This window comes from Taudactylus pleione, unplaced genomic scaffold (genome assembly GCF_031769625.1).
Source record: "Taudactylus pleione unplaced genomic scaffold, aTauple2 ptg000129l, whole genome shotgun sequence".
Lineage (NCBI taxonomy): Eukaryota > Metazoa > Chordata > Amphibia > Anura > Myobatrachidae > Taudactylus > Taudactylus pleione.
The window spans coordinates 6140528-6160026 of record NW_028284531.1 but is presented as its reverse complement, the minus strand read 5'-3'; the positions used below and the strand labels follow the sequence as shown (position 1 = coordinate 6160026).

The window sequence follows — 19499 nt, the reverse complement described above, 5'->3', positions numbered from 1 at the left end:
CAGGGGCTGCACCAATTAATTTATTTTTATTATTTATTCAGCCAGGGGCTGCACCCAATGAATTGGGTTTTTTTATTAATTTATTATCAATTTTACAGCCAGGGGCTGCACAAATGAATTTATTTTTATCAATTATTCAGCCAGGGGCTGCACCCAATGAATTGTTTTTTACTTTTTAAATTAAATTAATTATTCAGCCCATGGCTGCACCAATGAATTGTTTTTTAATTAATTTATTATCAATTTCTGCACCAACTATCAATTCTTCAATCCTCAAGGGTATCCCAACCATCATCTTTGCACAGTCCTCAACTCTATTAATAATTATATAAAATCAGTTTTGAGCCAGGAAGCTGGATGCAACCTTTTGGCCCTATAACTAGATGAAAAAATCAATATTGTGAGGTGGTCAAAATTGACTGGAAACGAGTGCAAATAAATGTTATTAATACTGTAGGAACAAAATCACGTTAAACACCTCCCTATCACCGCCCAGGAACGCCCACTATATTTTAAATATATTTCTGAGACAGTGCACCTCAACTGCAATTCTGACTCTGTGCACACTATCTGGACCCATGCTGATGAGCAGCGGAAGAAAATCACTCCACTGCTTGCGATAGCGGCAATGCTTGCGACTGAGAAACGGGCCCCATGTCTGCATAATCGATCCAAAAAGCATGATGTATCAAGCATAAACATCGATATTTGGAGATATCAGATATTGATACTCTTCCTTAGAATACACCCATGCATTGTGCAGAGCAGTGGTGACTGTGACATACCTATTAAAATTAAGGCATTTGGTACAAAAGTGTGACAATTTGAGAGGACAGTCCCGATTTGAATGGATTGTCTGCTTTCCCGCAGGCCAGCACTCTTGTACCGAATGCCATCTATATATATATAAGGCTAATGCTGCTCCTCACCTTTATGGGGGGAATTCAAGTGTGTTGACCGCCGGCGGCCACTAGCTGGCGCCCGTCGGAGCAATTTAATTGTTGCTCCGTTCGGCTGGCGTTGACATTTCTACTTGCAGCCAGCCGAGCTGGCGAGCAGAAATTATGGAAAAGTGACCTGTTTGAACGCTCAAATGGTACTTTTCGTGACCACGACATTGGGGGGAATTCAAGTGTGTTGCGCGCCAGCGGCCACTAGATGGCGTCCGATGGAGCAATTTAATTGTTGCTCCATTCGGGTGCACATGGACAGGTCTCTTAGGTGGACAGCACAATACAGGGGACAGCACCATACAGGGAGGCAACACTATACAAGGGACAGCAGCACTCTACAGAGGACAGGTCTATTAGGTGGACAGCACTATACAAGGAGGCAACAGCCAACACTATATAGGGAGGCAACACTACAAGGGACAGCTCTATACAGGGGGCAGGTCTATTGGGTGGACAGCGCAATTCAAATTGTTGCTCCGTTCGGACGCGCACAGCTGCCAGCACCGACATTTCTACTCGCAACCCCCCCCCGAGCTGCTGAGCAGAAATGGCCAAAAAAGTGATTCCTTTCAGCGCTCAAACTGGACTTTTGACATTGTCCCGTCATTTTGACAGGCTGCTAACTAGTAAAGTCAATAGGTATGCCAGAGTTAGCACTGCTCCACACAACACTGTATGGGTGTATTTTAAGGAAGGGCATCGAGATTCGATATTTCCAAATATGAATTTGCAACATGAATTTTTGATCGACTAAGGAGCAGATATGTCTGATAACACGGGCTTTATAGCCTAGTTAAATGGGAATTTTACTTAATTCTGCGGAATCAGCCGGAAGGACAGGATTACTTTGATAAATAGGCCCCTTATTCTGTATATAAGCACAATAATCATACTTGTTCTTAGTATTGAAACTCTCTGAATGATCCCTGCTGCGAGTCATTGCACTCCAGCTGTGTTCGTACTACAAGTCCCAGAATGCCCTGCCTCTTGCATAAGGATTTCGGGACATGGTAATCGCGCCGTTGCTAGGCTGGTTGCTATGCCCGCAGCCCCGGCCTGTGCGTGTTTCAGTTATGGGCTTCCCCTGTAAACAGCAGCTGAGACGAAACTGTGCGTTCCGGATAAGGAAATAATTCCGGCAGACGCAAGGAATCCTGGGAGGCCACTGGCTCCAGTTCCCCGGCCAAGATGTCTGACATGGAGGATGACTTCATGTGCGATGATGAGGAGGATTATGACCTGGTAGGTGTCTAGCAACGGGGTGGTGGGCGGCTCCGCGGGAGTTGCCCGGTGCGGGAGCTCGGTTCTCTGCGCCCGCTCAGCCAGGCGGGGGGATGAGAGGTGTGTTGGCGGGACACTGTGCAGGCAGCTCCCTCCCCCTCCCCGCCCGCTCCCTGAGCTGCTGCCACCAGTGACATGCCGGCCTCTCCCAGGCTTCATCCCCGCTCCCCTGCCGCAGGCTGACAGTGAAGTGCCGCTGCCATGCAAGTCCCAGTCCTTGTGCGATGTCCCGCAGGCAGCCAGGAAACTCCATCCCAGGCCCACTGTGTGCTGCTGTGTAATGTACGTCTGCTAGGGACAGTGTGTGTGTGTGTGTGTGTGTGCACTGCATGTGTCACCTGCGTATATTATACAGGGGACACCCGCCGTGTCTTCCCATCAGTCATAAACAAGTGTCTGCGAGGGTCATTCTACACATACATATATACTACACCCCTATATACTGTACACTAATATCCTGCACACAACTACATGCTGCACATGCTGGTATACTACACGGCTATATCATGTACACACACACATATATCTTGTACAGAATAATATGCACTACAGCATACACTTATATCCTGTATACACTAATATACTGCTCACACCTATATTCTGTGCAGACACATATTCTTTACACTCCTGTACACACAATAATATACAGTAGAGCACACTTCTATTCTATAATGCTACAGTACATTATAGACATGTACTGCACAAACCTATGTCCTATATACACGTAGTTATATATTGCACACATCTATATCCCACAGGACACAATGGCCCAGAAATGCATATATATAAAGGATGCTGCAAAACCAGCTACAGAAAGCTTAAATATATTAGGAGTGTGCATCTTTAGCATTATATATATTAGCAAGCTGTGGAAAATCTTCAGTATCAGTTTTATGTACCACTCTGTAGTTTTTTTATTGTAGTATTTGTGAAAATAACGGCCATCACTGATAATGATGATGCTGAATTATATAATTATATTGCTGTATACATTGTTGATAGTTTCAGGCTTTCCCTAATTACCATGGACAGCGTCAGTTTTAAAGATTTGTCCCAATAAATATTACTAATTTACAATCCTGAACCATTGTACAGCACCGTTTCTCTTTTGCAAATTAGGATGCAATTCACACTGCATCCTGCAATTTCGTATTCTATGAGATTTATAGGTACATATTTATTAAAGATGAGCAGAAAAATAACTTGTATGTGTAGTGAAAATCTTGTTATGTAGGTTGTAGTGCACAAAGTTTAACCTGCTTAGGTACACCTTTCCTGCAGAAAATTTGAGAAAAGTCAGCTAATACACGGGAATTGCATTAAATTTCTCTGCTATTGCAACAGTGTATAAACGCCACGGCAGCAGAATTTAAGGCCCAATCTCACCCTGGACTTAATGATTTTTTTAACACAGCCCTATAGGGCGTCCGGGGCCATACCATCTGTCGCCGGGGTCGGGTAGTAAATGCACTAGTAAGCGTCTGCTACTGTGAGGCCAGCGTACTTGTGCCGTTAAAATTGCAGTTTAGGGGAGATGGGCTCTCCCCCGGCCGCTCCTCCCCCCAACCCAGACACAACTTCCGGTGTAGATTCCCGCGTCTGGTTTGCTATTTCTGACCACCTCATGTGTGAGACGCTCACAGTCCGCCTTGGATGCACTGTTGAAAGCTGGTGGTCTCAGGGTTTGGTCTGTATCCCTGTATACCTCTCCCCTGGGTCAGGTATATAGCGGCCAATACCCCGGTGGGGCTGGTCAGTTGAATCAGAGTCCATTTGCATTTAGCATTTGAATGTATATATGCATTGTATGTGACTTTAATGCTAGCTGCTGTATTTGTACTACCTTTTGTTTTCCATACTGTCAGATATATTTATCATTGTGTTTCTCCTCATCCCTCTGTAAAGGTGTGTGGGGTTTTTCATTGGCTTTTCACAAATGTGAAGAGGGTCACATAGCAATGTATAACAGGTATAAGGTATAAATGCTATGTCTAAAGGTAGAGAGGAGAAGGATGAGCCTCTGGTGCTGAGGTCATGTAAATCCTGTTTGGCAGGCCTGTCAGAGCAGGATTTTGTGCAAGATGGTTTGTGTAGTGTCTGTTGTAAACAGTCACCTTTTCTATCAGGTACACCTGCACCGACACAAGAACCACCCTGGGTGGCCTCTTGGTTTCAGGTTTTGTCAAATTTAGTGGACAGAGCTGCAGTGTCACAAGCTCCTGCTACGTTACTGCTTCCTGCTATGGGGTACCCACAGCATTTGCATCCTTCTATGTATATGTCCCCCATGAATCCCTTTTTGGTTTGATTCTTTTGCTCACTCTAGTCACAGTATGCTGCCGTCTATAGCCCCGCAGCAGGGAATGCAGGCAAATAGAGCAGTGGTGGTAGAGTAGGGGCATAAGAGAGGTTCTCTTCAGACATTGCCTCAGGATCCTGACTCTGCCTCCTCATCGCACTCTGATACTCAGAGTTCTGGTTCTCACTGAGTGGAGGAAGACCATCAATCCTCTGTGGATGTCCCCTCTCTGGTGAGAGTGGTTAGATCTGTCCTAAGTATAGAGGTAGAGTAGGTTCCGCCGAAATCTAAGACTCCGGTCTTTAGGCGTCAGAAGGTGGCTAATGATTATTTCCCTCAGTCTGAGCAACTGACGACTCTCATGTCTGAAGCATGGTGTACTCCAAATAAGCATTTCCATGCTACAAGGAATTTAACCTCTCGGCACCCATTTTCACTTGGTGAATGTAACAAGTGGGAAGTTCCTCCAGCGATTGTTGCTCATGTTACTAGATTGATCAGGAGCTCTACATTACCCATTCCTTCTGCATCCTCACTAAAGGAGGTTACAGATCGAAAACTTGAAAATTATTTGAAATCAATGTTTTCATTATCTGGATCTATTACCAGACCAGCTATGGCTGTGGCCTGGGTAGCCAAAGCTATGGAAGAATGGACGACGTCTCTGGAGAATAGCATGTCTGATGCTACCAGAGAACAGCTGTCTTGTCTCTGTCAGATGCGAGAGGTGGCTGTGTATGTTGGGGAAACAGTTATTGATGCGGGTATCTTGGCTTCTAGGGTGTCAGCAACTGCGGTTGCAGCCCGGAGAACCCTTTGGCTAAGAACCTGGAAGGTGGATACAGGGTCCTAGAAGGCTCTGGAATCTTTGCCTTTTGTTGGGTCGGATACCTCTAGACAGGATAATTCCCATAAGAAACCGCAAACCAAGAAATCTTGGTCAACCAGACGTCCAGCTTCTAAGCCGTAGGGTAAGCCCACTGCCTGATGGGGCGGGCCTCCCCCTGGGGGGTCTCAGGTTTGGAGGCCTGACATCAGACGACTACGGATGTCTGGATTCGAGAGGTGGTCTCTCAGGGTTACTCCCTCACGTTCCTGAGGCATCAACATCAGAGGTTCGTTGGTAGAATTATTTCTTCAGACCCGGTCAGGGCCTTGGCCTTCCAGGAGGCTATTGGGGCCCTCCTGAGGTCAGGAGTTATAATCCCCATTCCTGTGACGCAAAAGGGAAGTTTATTATTCCAATTAGTTTTTTATTCAGAAACCAAATGGGTCACATCACCCTATTCTGAATCTGAGGTCTCTCAACAAATTCATATGCCCAAGTTCCGTATGGAAACCCTACGGTCAATCATGCTGACGATAGAGCCAGGAGATTTCGTGGTCTCCCTGGACATATAGGATGCGTATCTGCTTGTTCCTATTGCGCGATCCCACCAAGGGTTTCTGTGGTTTGCTGTAGGTTAGCAACATTACCAATTTCAGACTCTACCCTTCGGTCTGTCCACAGCCCCTTGGGTATTTACCAAGATAATGGCAGTCATGACGGCTCATCTCAGACGACAAGGAATCAGGATTCTGCTATATTGGCACAATCTCAGAAGGTCTTAAAACGTCATCTCCAAATGACTATTGCCGGCTTACAAGAGCACGGCTGAATAATCAATTGGGAAATGTCTTCTCTTTCTCCAGCTCAGCAGAGGGTGCACTTGGAGGCACTGCTGGATTCCTTGGGGCAAAGGATTCTTCTACCAATCGACAAGATTGCGGCACTACAATCTCGTGTGCGCAGTCTACTCTGCAAGCAGAAAGTGTCAGTTCTCTTGGCAATGCAGGTACTGGGCTTCATGGTATCCACCTTCAACATGGTGGCTTATGCCCAGTTCCACTCCAGGTCCCTGCAATAATGGTTACTGTCTCATTGGGATGGTTAGTATCATCGGATTTAGGGCCTGATTCAGACCCGCTCGCAAGTGGGTCGATGTAGGGCATTGCGCACACGTGAGCCCCAGTGCGCGTAAGAAATTTGCTCCAGGGCTCGCTACAAACGGGGCGGCTGTCGATGTTGATCGGACAAACGGAGGCGTTCCTGAAGGAACGCATGCCGTTTGTGGGCGGCCCTTCTGACATCACGAGTGATGTCAATAGAGAGCTTCCTGCTCTATTAGAGCAGGAAGCTCACTGGGGCTTGCGGGAACGAGACCCTACCGCAAGGGTCTTGACGCAAGCCCGATGGTCGTGACCATCACCTGGCCGCTCGCAAAAGCTGTGGGTGGTCACTCACAGCTTAGCAAGCGGCTAGGTGGCCGGGTCAAAATTAAAAAAAAAGCGTCCGCCCTGATTCAGAGCGAGCGCTCGCTTTTAGCGCCTCTGAATCATGCCCATAATCCCAGATCTGCATCTCTGTCTCTCTCTCTGTCTCTCTCTCTCTGTCTCTCTCTCTCTGTCTCTCTCTCTCTGTCTCTCTCTCTCTGTCTCTCTCTCTCTGTCTCTCTCTCTCTGTCTCTCTCTCTCTGTCTCTCTCTCTCTGTCTCTCTCTCTGTCTCTCTCTCTCTCATTTAGACAAGGGTCGCCCGTTATGGGTACTCCTCACCACGGAGGCAAGTCTACGAGGATGGGGAGCGGTGACGGGTCGTCACACCTTTCAGGGAAGGTGGACAGCTCGGGAAGGTCACTTACTGAAAATTTTTTTTTTTTAGCTTTGTGCAGTGCACAGAGCGCTGATTCTGGCGCAGGACCTCCTTCAGGGCAGGCCTGTCCAGATTCAGTCCAACAACGCGACCGCAGTGGCCTATATCAACCATCAGGAATGCACACGACGTCCGACAGCCATGAAGAAAGTGGCGAACAATCTGCAGTGGGCAGAATGCCCTTTTCCAGCAATCTCGGCAATATTCATTCTAGGAGTCCTCAACTGGGAAGCGGACTTCCTAAGTCATCAGGACATACACACCGGAGAATGGGCTCTTCATCCGGAGGTCTTTCAACTCATGGTGGACAAGTGGGAACTACTGGACGTAGACCTTAAGGCGTCACAATCACAAGGTCCCCAGGTACGGGTCCAGAACAAGAGACCCCTCAGCTGCCTTAATGGATACACTGTCGGTAAGGTGGGACTTCAGGTTGGCATACCTGTTTCCTCTAATCTCCTGCCTCCCAAGAGTCGTCAGAAAGTTCAAAACAAGATGATATTAATAGCTCCTGCCTGGCCCAGGAGACATTGGTTCACCGATCTGACATGTCTATCCATAGACAGTCCACTTCCTCTATGGCCAGATATGCTAGTACAGGGTCTCTGCCTATATCCAAATCTACCTCTGCTGGTTTTGACGGCATGGCTCTTGAGGCTTACGTCTTAAAGGCCAAAGGTTTGTCTACTTCTGTGATCCATACGATGCTTAGGGTAAGGGAGCCTGCTTCAGCCCGCATCTATCACATGATTTAGCATTAATTTTTTCGTTGGTGTTCCCACAGAAAATATGACCCCAGGGTTTTCAGGGTCTCCTGAGTTCTTGCTTTTCTTAAACCTGCACTAGACTTGTCTTTGGAGAGTTCAGGTTTCTGCATTGTCAGTTTGGTTCCAGTGCAGAATTGCCACTATGCCAGAGGTTAGAACATTTTTTCAGGTTATTCTCTGTCTGCAACCTCCGTTTGTCTCTCCGGTGGCACCATGGGATTTATCCTTTGTTCTCAGAGCACTGCAGGTTCCCCCCTTTGTACTCTTAGACACTGTGGACCTCAAATGGTTGACAGCAAAGACTCTTTTTCTCCTCACTGTCTCCTCAGCTCGCAGAGTTTCTGATTTGGCAGCACTTTCATGCCGCTCTCCGTACTTGATTTTTCATTAGAATAGCGCTCTCCTCCGTACAGTCTTCTGGCCTTTCTGTATGTGAAGCTTCACTGGATGTGGTTCGAGCTCTTCGTATCTATGTGGATCGTACCAGCTCCATCAGAAAATCAGATGCATTGTTTGTGTCATATGGCTTTCATAAGTGTGGCTGGCCAGCTAAACAGCAGACTCTGGCTGCCTATGACTATTTCTCATGTGTATACTCGCGCTGATCACCCGGTTCCAAACACTGTGACCGCACACATTCTACTGTCTGTGGGACCGTCATGGGTGTTTAGACATGGCGCCTCTGCAGAACAATTATACAAGGCGGTGACTTGGTCTTCGGTCCATACTTTTATCAAATTCTATGCATTTGATACTGTTGCCTCCAACGATGCTTCCTTTGGGCGGCGGATTCTCCTTTCTGCTCAGGAGCGTCCCCACCCTTAAGGGAACTGCTTTAGGATGTCCCCAAGGTAGTTCCTGTGGACCCTATGGACCCTGAAGAAGAAAATAAGAGTTATGGTATAACATACCTTAGTTAACTCTTTTTGTTCTAGGTCCATAGGGCACCCACCCTGACGCACCTGGCCTCAGTTGGGATCTGTTCTTTTATATTTGTGTCACTGATTCCCTCTTCGTTATTTGAGAGTTTCTTGTGTACATTGTTCTTCCTTCTCCACTTTCCGTCTCTTGCCGTTAGGCTTGTTTACAAACTGCCTGTGGCTGGAGGCGGGGTATATAGAGAGGAGGCCCTATGCATGCTGGGAGCTTCAAAGCTCTGGCTGTTTGAGTAATCCATTGCACCAAACTACATACCACAAGGTACTTCATATGGACCTCGAAGATAAAGAGTTAACTAAAGTATGTTATACCGTAACTCTTATTTTTGTGGATTCCAAAATACTGTACAGACTTTCATTTTCTGAAAAACGCTTGCTGACTACATTTTGTGCACTATTACTAAAAATGTAAAAATCGACTATGACACCTTTTAAGAACTTCCAGTATATTGCTTATGGCCACTAACCACATTCTAATACAGTTCTGCTGTGGTATTTAACACTTTTGGGTGGTTCAGGGTGATTTCCCCACTTTTTCATCCATTTCTCCCTGGTCACAGTGTGTAGAATTGAGGTGCGATATTGCTGCAATTCCCGGGAATGGCCATTTACAATTGAATTGTAAGATGTGCGAGAGCACTGTTCGTGAAAGTTGCCATGTGTACAATATTTAAGTCGTGAATTCGACTCCCAAACTCCCGCTGCATGGAATTCCCCATCTTTAGTTGCTAAAGCTCTAGAGCATTCCTGTAGATATCGGGCACAGCAAACTTGGGTTTGGGACTTAGATTACTTTATAACTGTAGTATCTGTGCATCTTCTGTAGTCAGTATAAGGGCACAAACATGATCAGCTTGGGTGGCTGGGAACCAATGAATTGGGTCATTGCAGGCTGCTTGGGCAGCTGACTAAGTAGTGGATATTTATAAATATCTGTTTGGTAACTTCCATTTATAGGTAAGTTAAAAATAATCTATCTTTGAGGATTGGTTTCAACAATGATCAGATTAAAATTGATGTTTTATTATAGGCATGTTCAATGCCAGCATTTAGTATTTTTGTTCACTAAACCTTTCTCTCGTCAAAGAAACGCATCTAATAGCTCTTACACATTTATGCTGTATGATTAGTGCAACAGAATAGTGTTTTATGAGACAGATTAATCCTCTGCAGCCTTATCAGAAATGTATCGAGTTTGTTTACCACAACCAATCTCTGCTCTCCCTTATCCTACCTAATTGTAATTCCATGCTGTTCGTATAGTATCTTAGTACAAATTGTAAATTAATATATATTTGGTTTGTTTGCCAGTTTGTAAAATGTGCTATTTTTATGTATTATTGGAAAACAATGCTCCATAAGGCAGTGATTCCCAAACTGTGCGCTGTGGCACCCTGGGGTGCCTCGGGACACTTGCAGGGTGCCTAAGGTTACTTATGTGGACAAACAAGCGCAAACCTGTCCACCACCACATAACTGAACCTAAGGATGACGTATAAGCATAATTTACTTCACTTTGCTACATTTTTTTCTGAGTTTCTCAATAACAAACTTTTGGCTTAGGGGTGCCATGATTGAAAAAGGTTTGGGAACCACTGGCATAAGGAGTTTTTCTCCACTTGCTTGCTATTAGTGACATTAGAATATCATTTTACCTTGGATGGATTTGATTATAGAAACTTCGTTATTGATCAGAGGCTATTTAAATTAATGCACTAAATGACAATATATTTAAATGATGTTTTCATGCAACACTTCACTGCTGTCTGTCCAATTGAGAGAACCGAATTAATTTTTTGATTTAAAAAATTAATGTAAAATTTCCACATTTACTAAAGAGTGGAATTGCATGAAATTCATGATTTTTATATTTGATATATCTTGTACTTTTAACTTGATATATTCCCAGTGTGTAAAGCAACTGGTGGTAAAGGATAGTCACAAATGACCTAAATATTCAGATCTGGACAAATCTCTCTGAAATTTAGCAGCCTGAAATTTTATAATTTTAAAAATGTGTGAAACTGAAATTTTTATGGGTGGAGTTATACACTTTGGCAGATATCTGCAACACACTAAAGGCCCCCGTACACTGCGCGATATAGCAGCCGATCAGACGGATTGGAACGATATCGCTGCTATATCGTTCTGTGTGTGGGTATATCATCGGCCAGTGCGCGCTCCCGTGGGGTCGTACATCGCTCCTCCAGACCTTTCTGCATGTTCAGTTGATCTGGGGGAGCAATATATGATCCCATGCAGCGTTATGCTGGTGGGGGAGGGGGGGTGCCGGCATATCGGGCGGTTGGCCATCCGATCGCTCCGTGAGTGGGGACCGCCCGATATGTCGGCCGTCTGATCGCAAGTCGCATTGCAAGGTGCATATCGCACCGTGTATGGGGGCCTTAAGAATGACCAGCAAATTATTACCTTATATATCGCAATATACAGCCCAAGTGATCAGTTTATTACACGCAGCGTGCCACAAGCCCACTAAACTAAGTCAGCCTATGTTTAGCCAAGCCAGCCCCACAGTGATTATATGCCACCCTCGACCTCCACAAAAAGCATTAGACACTGGCATGTAGGCACCACAGTAATCGTTACACGTGCCTGTACTCTCAGCCTGTCCTTTGTAAATAGATGCTTTGTGGAGGTATGTATCCATGAGTCAAAGCAGAACTATTATGTCATATTTGTGCACCCCACTCAAACAAGTAAAAAAAATGAATAAGTAAAGTCTGTTTTTCCTCATGGAAATAAAGACACTATACCAGTCTTGTAACCCTTAGAAAGAAGAGCGGCATTTCACTAGTCCATTTGGGAACTGTTGTTTTCTGTTGGCACCCCTTCTCACCAGTGGCTCAAGCACTGGTTGTACGTGGTGTAACTGGCAATTCCTTAACACCTGTGGGTAACCACATATACAGATGTCTTGTTCTTTGCTTAACTTTCTGATTTTATAATTCACAAAGTTGGTGTAGTTGTGGAAACAAGTAAAATATCAATAATAATTTTATTTTCAACACAAAATTTATTAAATTCAGTTTTACATAAGAAAATGCAGAGAACAGATTAAAGCTAATGGCACAGCTGCAACATGTAGCCAAAGTGCAGTGTCTTCCGACACCACAAATATAGATAGATCATAATGAAAATGCAGTTCTTAAACACTGCACTACTTTGTTAGAAAACTTTGTTTAGTAGCTTAGATGTCTCACTATCGATTTTTCATATTTGTGTCTGTAATCTGTTTTATTTCTATGCATGGTAAATGTAGTAGTGCTGGTGTAGTGTCATAGGAGTGCAGTTAGGAGTTCACATCTGTATTTGTATGATCAGAACTTGTCGCTTGCACGTATATGTGGAGTTCTGGATAGTGGTTAGATGGGGATGGATGCATAGCTCCACAAAGCAACATCTTAATATAAACATATTTGTCTTAAAATTAATGCCAAGCTATTGTCTATTTAAACTCTTGTATGCACAGGAATACTCGGAAGACAGTAACTCTGAGCCCAATGTTGATTTGGAAAATCAGTACTATAATTCGAAAGCTTTGAAGGAAGATGATCCTAAAGCGGCTCTCAGCAGCTTCCAGAAGGTATGTAGTGCATGTTGCTTTATTTTGTAAATTGTTCTTGGATATCATTTATGGTAATCTAATTTAGTTTTGGTTTTGTTTCATCTTATTTGAGGATAATTTTGAAACTATTTCCTCTGCTGCCTTATGTATGAAATAATGCATTTAAAAGACAGGGCCCTCCTTCCTCGTGTTCATCCCTAGAAAATTCCCAGAAAGCGGCCCTATATGCGCTCCGAAGGCGCGCGGCTGAAAAGGGGGCATGGTTTTGTGGCAAGGGGCGTGGCTTTGTGCTTGCAAGCCATTCCCCCCCCCCCCCCCCCCCCCTTCAATTTGGCAATTTGTCATGCCCCCAGTCCCTCTCTCCAGTGAGAAAACAAAGCAAGCATGCATTGTGAATGAGTATTTTCTTACCTATATGATTGCTCTGCAATGGGAGCCTCTGAAGAAATTGATCCTTTCTGGGCAGACAGCGGTGGTCACTACTCATGCAGGATTTCACATGGTCTGGTATCCGCCTGTGTTTGTGTAGGTATAAAGCCATCATGTCAACATCATGTAGTAGTGTAGTGGCTATAAAGTCAATATTCAATAAAGGAAGAGAGGGGTACCATGAGATGCTGGAGGACTGGAAGGTGAGTATGGAGAGAGACAGGGAGCAGTGTGAGTGAAAGACAGGGAGCAGTGTGAGAGAAAGGCAGGGAGCAGTGTGAGAGAGAAAGACAGGGAGCAGTGTGAGAGAGAAAGACAGGGAGCAGTGTGAGAGAGAAAGACAGGGAGCAGTGTGAGAGAGAAAGACAGGGAGCAGTGTGAGAGAGAAAGACAGGGAGCAGTGTGAGAGAGAAAGACAGGGAGCAGTGTGAGAGAGAAAGACAGGGAGCAGTGTGAGAGAGAAAGACAGGGAGCAGTGTGAGAGAGAAAGACAGGGAGCACTGTGTGCGAGAAAGACAGTCAGCACTGTGTGCGAGAAAGACAGTCAGCAGTGTGTGAGAGAAAGACAGGGAGCAGTGTGTGAGAGAAAGACAGGGAGCAGTGTGTGAGAGAAAGACAGTCAGCAGTGTGTGAGAGAAAGACAGGGAGCAGTGTGTGAGAGAAAGACAGGGAGCAGTGTGTGAGAGACAGACAGGGAGCAGTGAGAGAGACATGGAGAAAAGAAAGCGAATGTTGTTGTGAGGGAAGGACTGTCTCACCCGGTTACCGATCCTGTGATACATAACACAGACAGCACAGCGGGGGCAAAGCAACATTCCCAACAAGTGATGGAGGAGGTCCGGACCAGCACGTCTGGGGCTGGCAGTCTCCTCTGGTTTTTGCGCTGAGGCTGGTCACTGGATCGTGACATCAGAGCCCCCATCATCAAGCAGTGTCTGATAGGAGGAGGGGAGGAAATGGGAGGGAAGGACCCTCCCCTACTCTGGCTGGACTTCCTCCCCCTGCTCTGTTATGACCTGCGGCCGCATCTCTATCCGGAAGTGCCACTCGGGCCGGTGAAACACCGTTAATATATTTATATACAAAAACCAAAATCTGCAGCCAGCGGCCCCATGAGCCGTCGGCCCACCGGGAATGATCCCGCTGAAGTAAACTGCCAATCCGCCCCTGTCCCTAGCTTTATCCTTGCTTACAGTGCTCCTTGTCTCCTGTCTCTGTCCCTTTCAGCGACTATGATGCTGTGTTCTCCCCCTCATTGAGTGCTGAATTGCCTTCCTCTCCCGCTGACTCTTCTAAACTTGCCATCAAGATACCAACATTCTTCTTTCTCCACGTCGACCTAGTTTATTTACTGTATTGTTCCACAGATATGTCAACTTAGTTACTGTACCATTGTTATTTCAGTTTCTCCGTAACTTGTATTTCCCTGAACAGTGCTGCAGAAATGTGTTGTGCCTTAAAAATAAAAGATAATCACAAAACTTCATTGGTTATATTAGCCCTCACCTTTGAGAAAGCGTTTATCGTCTTTCTTAGCCTTCTATGTTTAAACTCTGCAGAGGTTTGGTTTTCAAGGTCGGATTTTGGAGACCATTCAGGCTATTTATCACTTTCCCAGCTCTACAGTTCTCACTAATGGGCTTGTTTCCCCTTTATTCAGGTTGAGTAACTGTACTAGGCAGGGCTACCTGCTCTCCCCACTGTTACATGGTCTAGATCAGGGGTGGGGAACCTTTGTTCTGCCGAGGGCAGTTTTGATATATATAACATTATTTGCGGGCTCGGTGCAGGTTTTGCCCCCTCAGTGTGACATCACATGGGGCTGGGCCACAATTGCCAGTGATTACAGCAATGCCTGGAGCATTCTGAGGATGCTCTGGGGAGCGATGTGACCGTCTGAAGCAGCGTCCTGCGGACGCTCCAGGCGGCACTGCTGTATTGTTTCTGGCTGCATTGTTCCATTCTAGGCACCCTGCAAGCCAGATGAAGCTAGCAGAAAAAAGTTCAGAGGGCCAGACCAAATTATTCCGCGGGCATTATACGGCTCCCGGGCAGGAGGTTCCCCATCCCTGGTCTAGAGTAGCTGCTATGATTCGTGGCTGTTTAGATGTACAGAGGGTCTAGGTGGAATCTTTTCACTATAAGATATCCCTTTTTGCTCACAATGTCTTATTGACTCTTACAAACCCTTTAATTTACCAAATTTGTTTTGGATAGTTATGGACGGGGTCTGAAGAACTAGCTCTGTATATTCCCCCACATAGTACTTTGGAGCTTAATTTTTTACTTCAATGGAGGCCTTCCTCCATTTGTTGTTTAGGAATCCAAATCCCAAAGACATATGGTAAACTCTTTAAATGTATTTATTTATTAACAGTATCTTATATAGCGCAGCATATTCCGTTGCGCTTTACAATTGTCAACATTGATAGAACAAAACTGGGTAATAACAGACAGATATATAGGTAGGAAGGCCCTGCTCGCAAGCTTACAATCTATAGGGAAATAGGCAGTAATACACAAGGATAGGTGCTATATATTGCATCTTGGTCCAGCCACAATGCACAGTTTCTTGGTTGGCTGCATGATCCAGTCACACCGGAATGTCGGCCAAATGTCATGAGGATGTGAGAGAAAGACGATGTGTGAGGTTGTGTGTGGACTGTAAAAGGGGATGTAATTAGATATGGAAACTATGAAGGTTGTGTGGGCGGTTCTGGGATCTGATGAGCTTGCCTGAAGAGGTGAGTTTTCAGGGATCGCTTGAAGGATTGGAGACTATAGGAAAGTCGTTTTGTGCGTGGTAAGGCATTCCATAGAGTGGGTGCAGCCCGAAGAAAGTCCTGTAACCGTGAGTGGGAGCAAGTAATGCATAGGGATGAGAGACGCAGATCTTGTGCTGAGCGGAGAGGTCGGGTAGGGCGATATTTTGAGATGAGTGAAGGGATGTATGTTGGTGTGGTTTGGTTAATAGCCTTATGTGTAAGTAAGAGTATTTTGTATTGAATACGGTAGAAAACCAGCAACCAATGGAGGGACTGACAGAGCAGGGCAGCAGACGAGGAACGTTTGGCCTTGCAGCTGCCTTCATAAGTGATTGTAATGGCGATAGCCTGTTTTTGGGAAGACCAGTAAGGAGACTATTGCAATAGTCAAGGCGGGAAATAATAAGTGCATGGATTAGAGTTTTTGCAGTGTCTTGTGTGAGATATGGTCGAATTTTGATATGTTTTTTAGATGTATGTAACACGATTTAGAGACAGATTGAATGTGGGGAACAAAGGACAGTTCAGAGTCAAGGATGACACCAAGGCAGCGAGCTTGTGGGGCAGGGAATTGAATTATCCTACACCTCTATTAATCACTTAACTGGCTAATATTTTTTCCAAAAACCTCTCAAAATTGTTGTTTTTTTATTTCTTTTTTTATTTAATGATTGAATTAGTTATATATCATCTATTTATAACTTATCCCACACAATTTAATAAAAAAAATAATAATGATGTGTTTTTAAAAATTATCTCTTTTTAACATATCGTTCATCGATATAATGGACTATCGATGATCAAGCCATCTCGACTTTGCATTTCTCCAGCGGCTGCATCTCTGAGCATATGCCAGATATACACTGCGGGGCTGAGGGCTGCTGGATTTACATTTCCCTGGTGGCTGCTCCTTTGCAGCTGCCAGGTAGGGGGTCTTGCTATGCTTCCCGATCATCAGAGTGGAAGATGCTGGGGGAGGGAGCATGGATGCAGATATCCCTCTGCCGTTGACTGCTGCTGGAAGATTATATTCCGGCAACCGTCCAGTGTGCGATTCTGACTGGTCGCATTGTTTGTGACCATGTTAGGTAACGCAATGATGCGACCACGCCAGGCAAGTGGTTAAACAGGACATTGTCAAATTGGGCTCCCTTTCATCTCATGGTTTGTTTTTTTCAAAGTTGGGAAATTAATGCTCCCTTGATTTATAATTTTTTTTCAGGCCTTACCTGTGTCAGTCTAGGGGTCTTTTCTCTCTTTCTTACAGACGCTTTGTAATACATTTATCTGGAATGGTAAGAAGCCCAAGATCAATCATGGATGTCTTGCAAAGTCCCGGGGGGCTTGGATCTTCCTCTATTTAACCAATACTATCGTTCTGTCCAACTGGGTCATATTGTTACCTGTCAAGTTGCTTCTGGTTTTAAGAAATAAGAGGATATTGGGAACTCTCTAGTCGAGGGAGACCTTTTAAGTTTTCTGCCCTGGCTCCCGAGTAGGCATAGGCAAGCCTCGGACTACTCCTTCCCTGCTATTCTGTTCACGCTTGATTTGTGGGATAAACTGTATGTATGACCTTGCCTCTCACCCCTCCTCTTTGATGACACCCTATTTTTCCTGTGAGGTTCAATAACCGTTTTGCTTTTCCAAAAGCTTTTCCTGGCTAGGGTTGTGCGGTTTTGGCATGTGGTTGGTGATTTTTCTCCAAGCTCTTTTTTTGATTTATGCGATAAATATCATTTAACCCCGACCCTACACTTTCAATTCCTACAATTAAAGGGGTTCATACAATCTTACACTTAAATCTTTAAGCTTAGACTGATTACATCCTTTGAAATAAAATTTATTTTTTTCTACAAGTTGTCCGGGAGCTATCTCCTTCCTTTATCACTTTGTTCTGCCTCCTGTGACTAGGCCCTCAGAACGTTTTGAGACGGCCTGGGACAGAGACTTCTATAAATCTCTTAATCAAGAGGAGTGGTCACTCTTTTTAGGCAAAGAATCAAAAAGTGATACATTAACATTTCATTGCTGGAAAACACTTTTAATGTTTACACAAGATAGTACTTGGTTCCTTCTAAATTGCCCCATATGCATCCTAGCTCTTCCACCTTATGTTGATGACTGTGTATTTATGTATGGTGGGAATATCCCTTCAGCTGCGTACACACCTATAGATATATCTGTCCAATCCGTCTGGTGGGATGGAAAATCTGGTAATTAAGGGAGCAAATAACAATAGAAATTTGTTACCAAACACTGGAAAATGGACCAGATTTTCCTGCCCACCAGACAGATTTTACAGATATATCTGTAGGTGTGTATACACCTTTAGTATTCATTTTCTGGAGGAAAGGGTCAGCCCTCCTTGAGCGGCTTCTTTGTGCCACCTACCAATTCCCTTTTTATGCTCCTATGCTACCCAGTTAAGACACTCTGCTGTTTCCACAACAAGCTAGTACAACAGGTTTGTACTGCGGCCTGCTCCCGAATAGCTAGAGAATGAAAGAAGTCAGGCCCCCCCAAACTATAAGTGCTATGCTTGCCCGCGTCTGGCACATTGCAGTGATGGACTATATACCAGCTTGCTCATCAATCTCCCCATTCCCTGGTATTTCTTAATGTTGTTGACACTGTTTCCTTTGTTCCTGTAGTTCTTTTTAGTCTCCTGATTGGCAGGCCGCTCGAGCCTTGGAGAATGTCCCCCCTCCCCAAATTACCTCTGTTATCTTCTTTTTTTTTTTTTTTTTTTTTTTAAATTGAATGCTTTTTATTGAGATTTTTTAAACTTACACCCATCAACAAAAGTAAAATAAAAATAAAAAATGACAGAATAATTGAATTGAGGCAGATGTGAAATATCAGAGTACATATGAATAGAATATGGTACATATATAACAGGATATATTGAGTACTTCTCAACATAAAATATAAAGCAAAAACGACCTGAAAGCGCCATTCAGGCCTGTAGATTTGGAGATAAAAGAAGTACTGTATGCAAGTATGATAACAAGTAGTACAGAACCCCGACATTACCATACGTAATATAAGAATTATAGAATACATAAAATAAATTTAAAAAAAATAAATCAAACCACCCCATAACCCCCCCCCACCCTGTATGGCCTAACCCCAACCCAGGCATACTTGGATCCCTAAATAGAAAATACCCTCCCTATTCCCTAAACTACATTAAACACTACCTAAACCCTCCCAACCCAAATAAAGGATTTTAAAGACCACATAAATGACCAGGGCAATAATCGTAATGGCCCTAAGCTAGGCTTAGCTCAGCTCTCCCGCATTATATGGAAATGGAGTTCCTCCCTTACAGCATATTTTGCAAATTACAAACGTATAGAGCACAGAAAATAAGAGAACAGAAAAATAAATAAAAAATATACAAAGTCACAGCTTTAAGAGAAAAGGGCAGAGAAAGCATCTCAATTGGCTAGGCATGATGATAGGCTTCAACACACTCCTAACAGGATATGAGAACGAGTCTTTTGAAGGACCACAACTATATTGAAACACCCAGGAATGAAATAGTGTACAAACTTGGGAACGATCGCATCCATTGGAAAGTATGAAACCAGAAAACAGTCAGTTGCAGAAACCGTGAGGGCCGTAAACTCAGAAAGCGAATGTATATCCTGCACCACTCCATAACAATACTTCCAAGAGATACCACAGGGAGAAGAGATTTCCACCTTAATATCATCAAGTTTATTGAGAAGCCACTGAGTAGAGGCACTAATAGCCTGAAGGATTTGTTGCAGTGAGTTATCCAT

At 44.4% G+C, this 19499-nt stretch overlaps 1 protein-coding gene across 3 annotated transcripts in view; it reads left to right on the top strand.

The window, feature by feature from the left end:
- Positions 1-2012: 2012 nt before the first annotated feature.
- COPS2 (COP9 signalosome subunit 2) overlaps positions 2013-19499 on the top strand; it is a 63328-nt gene continuing 45841 nt past the window's right edge. Inside the window, exons 1-2 of one of the 3 annotated variants that reach the window (XM_088472977.1) lie at positions 2013-2195; positions 12410-12532. In XM_088472977.1, the coding sequence (XP_088329103.1) occupies positions 2142-2195; positions 12410-12532 (177 nt within the window). In that variant the 5' untranslated portion in view covers positions 2013-2141. Of the gene's footprint in view, positions 2196-2257; positions 2517-12409; positions 12533-19499 lie in introns of those variants that run through there. The other 2 variants (XM_088472978.1, XM_088472980.1) reach the window with 2 other exon arrangements.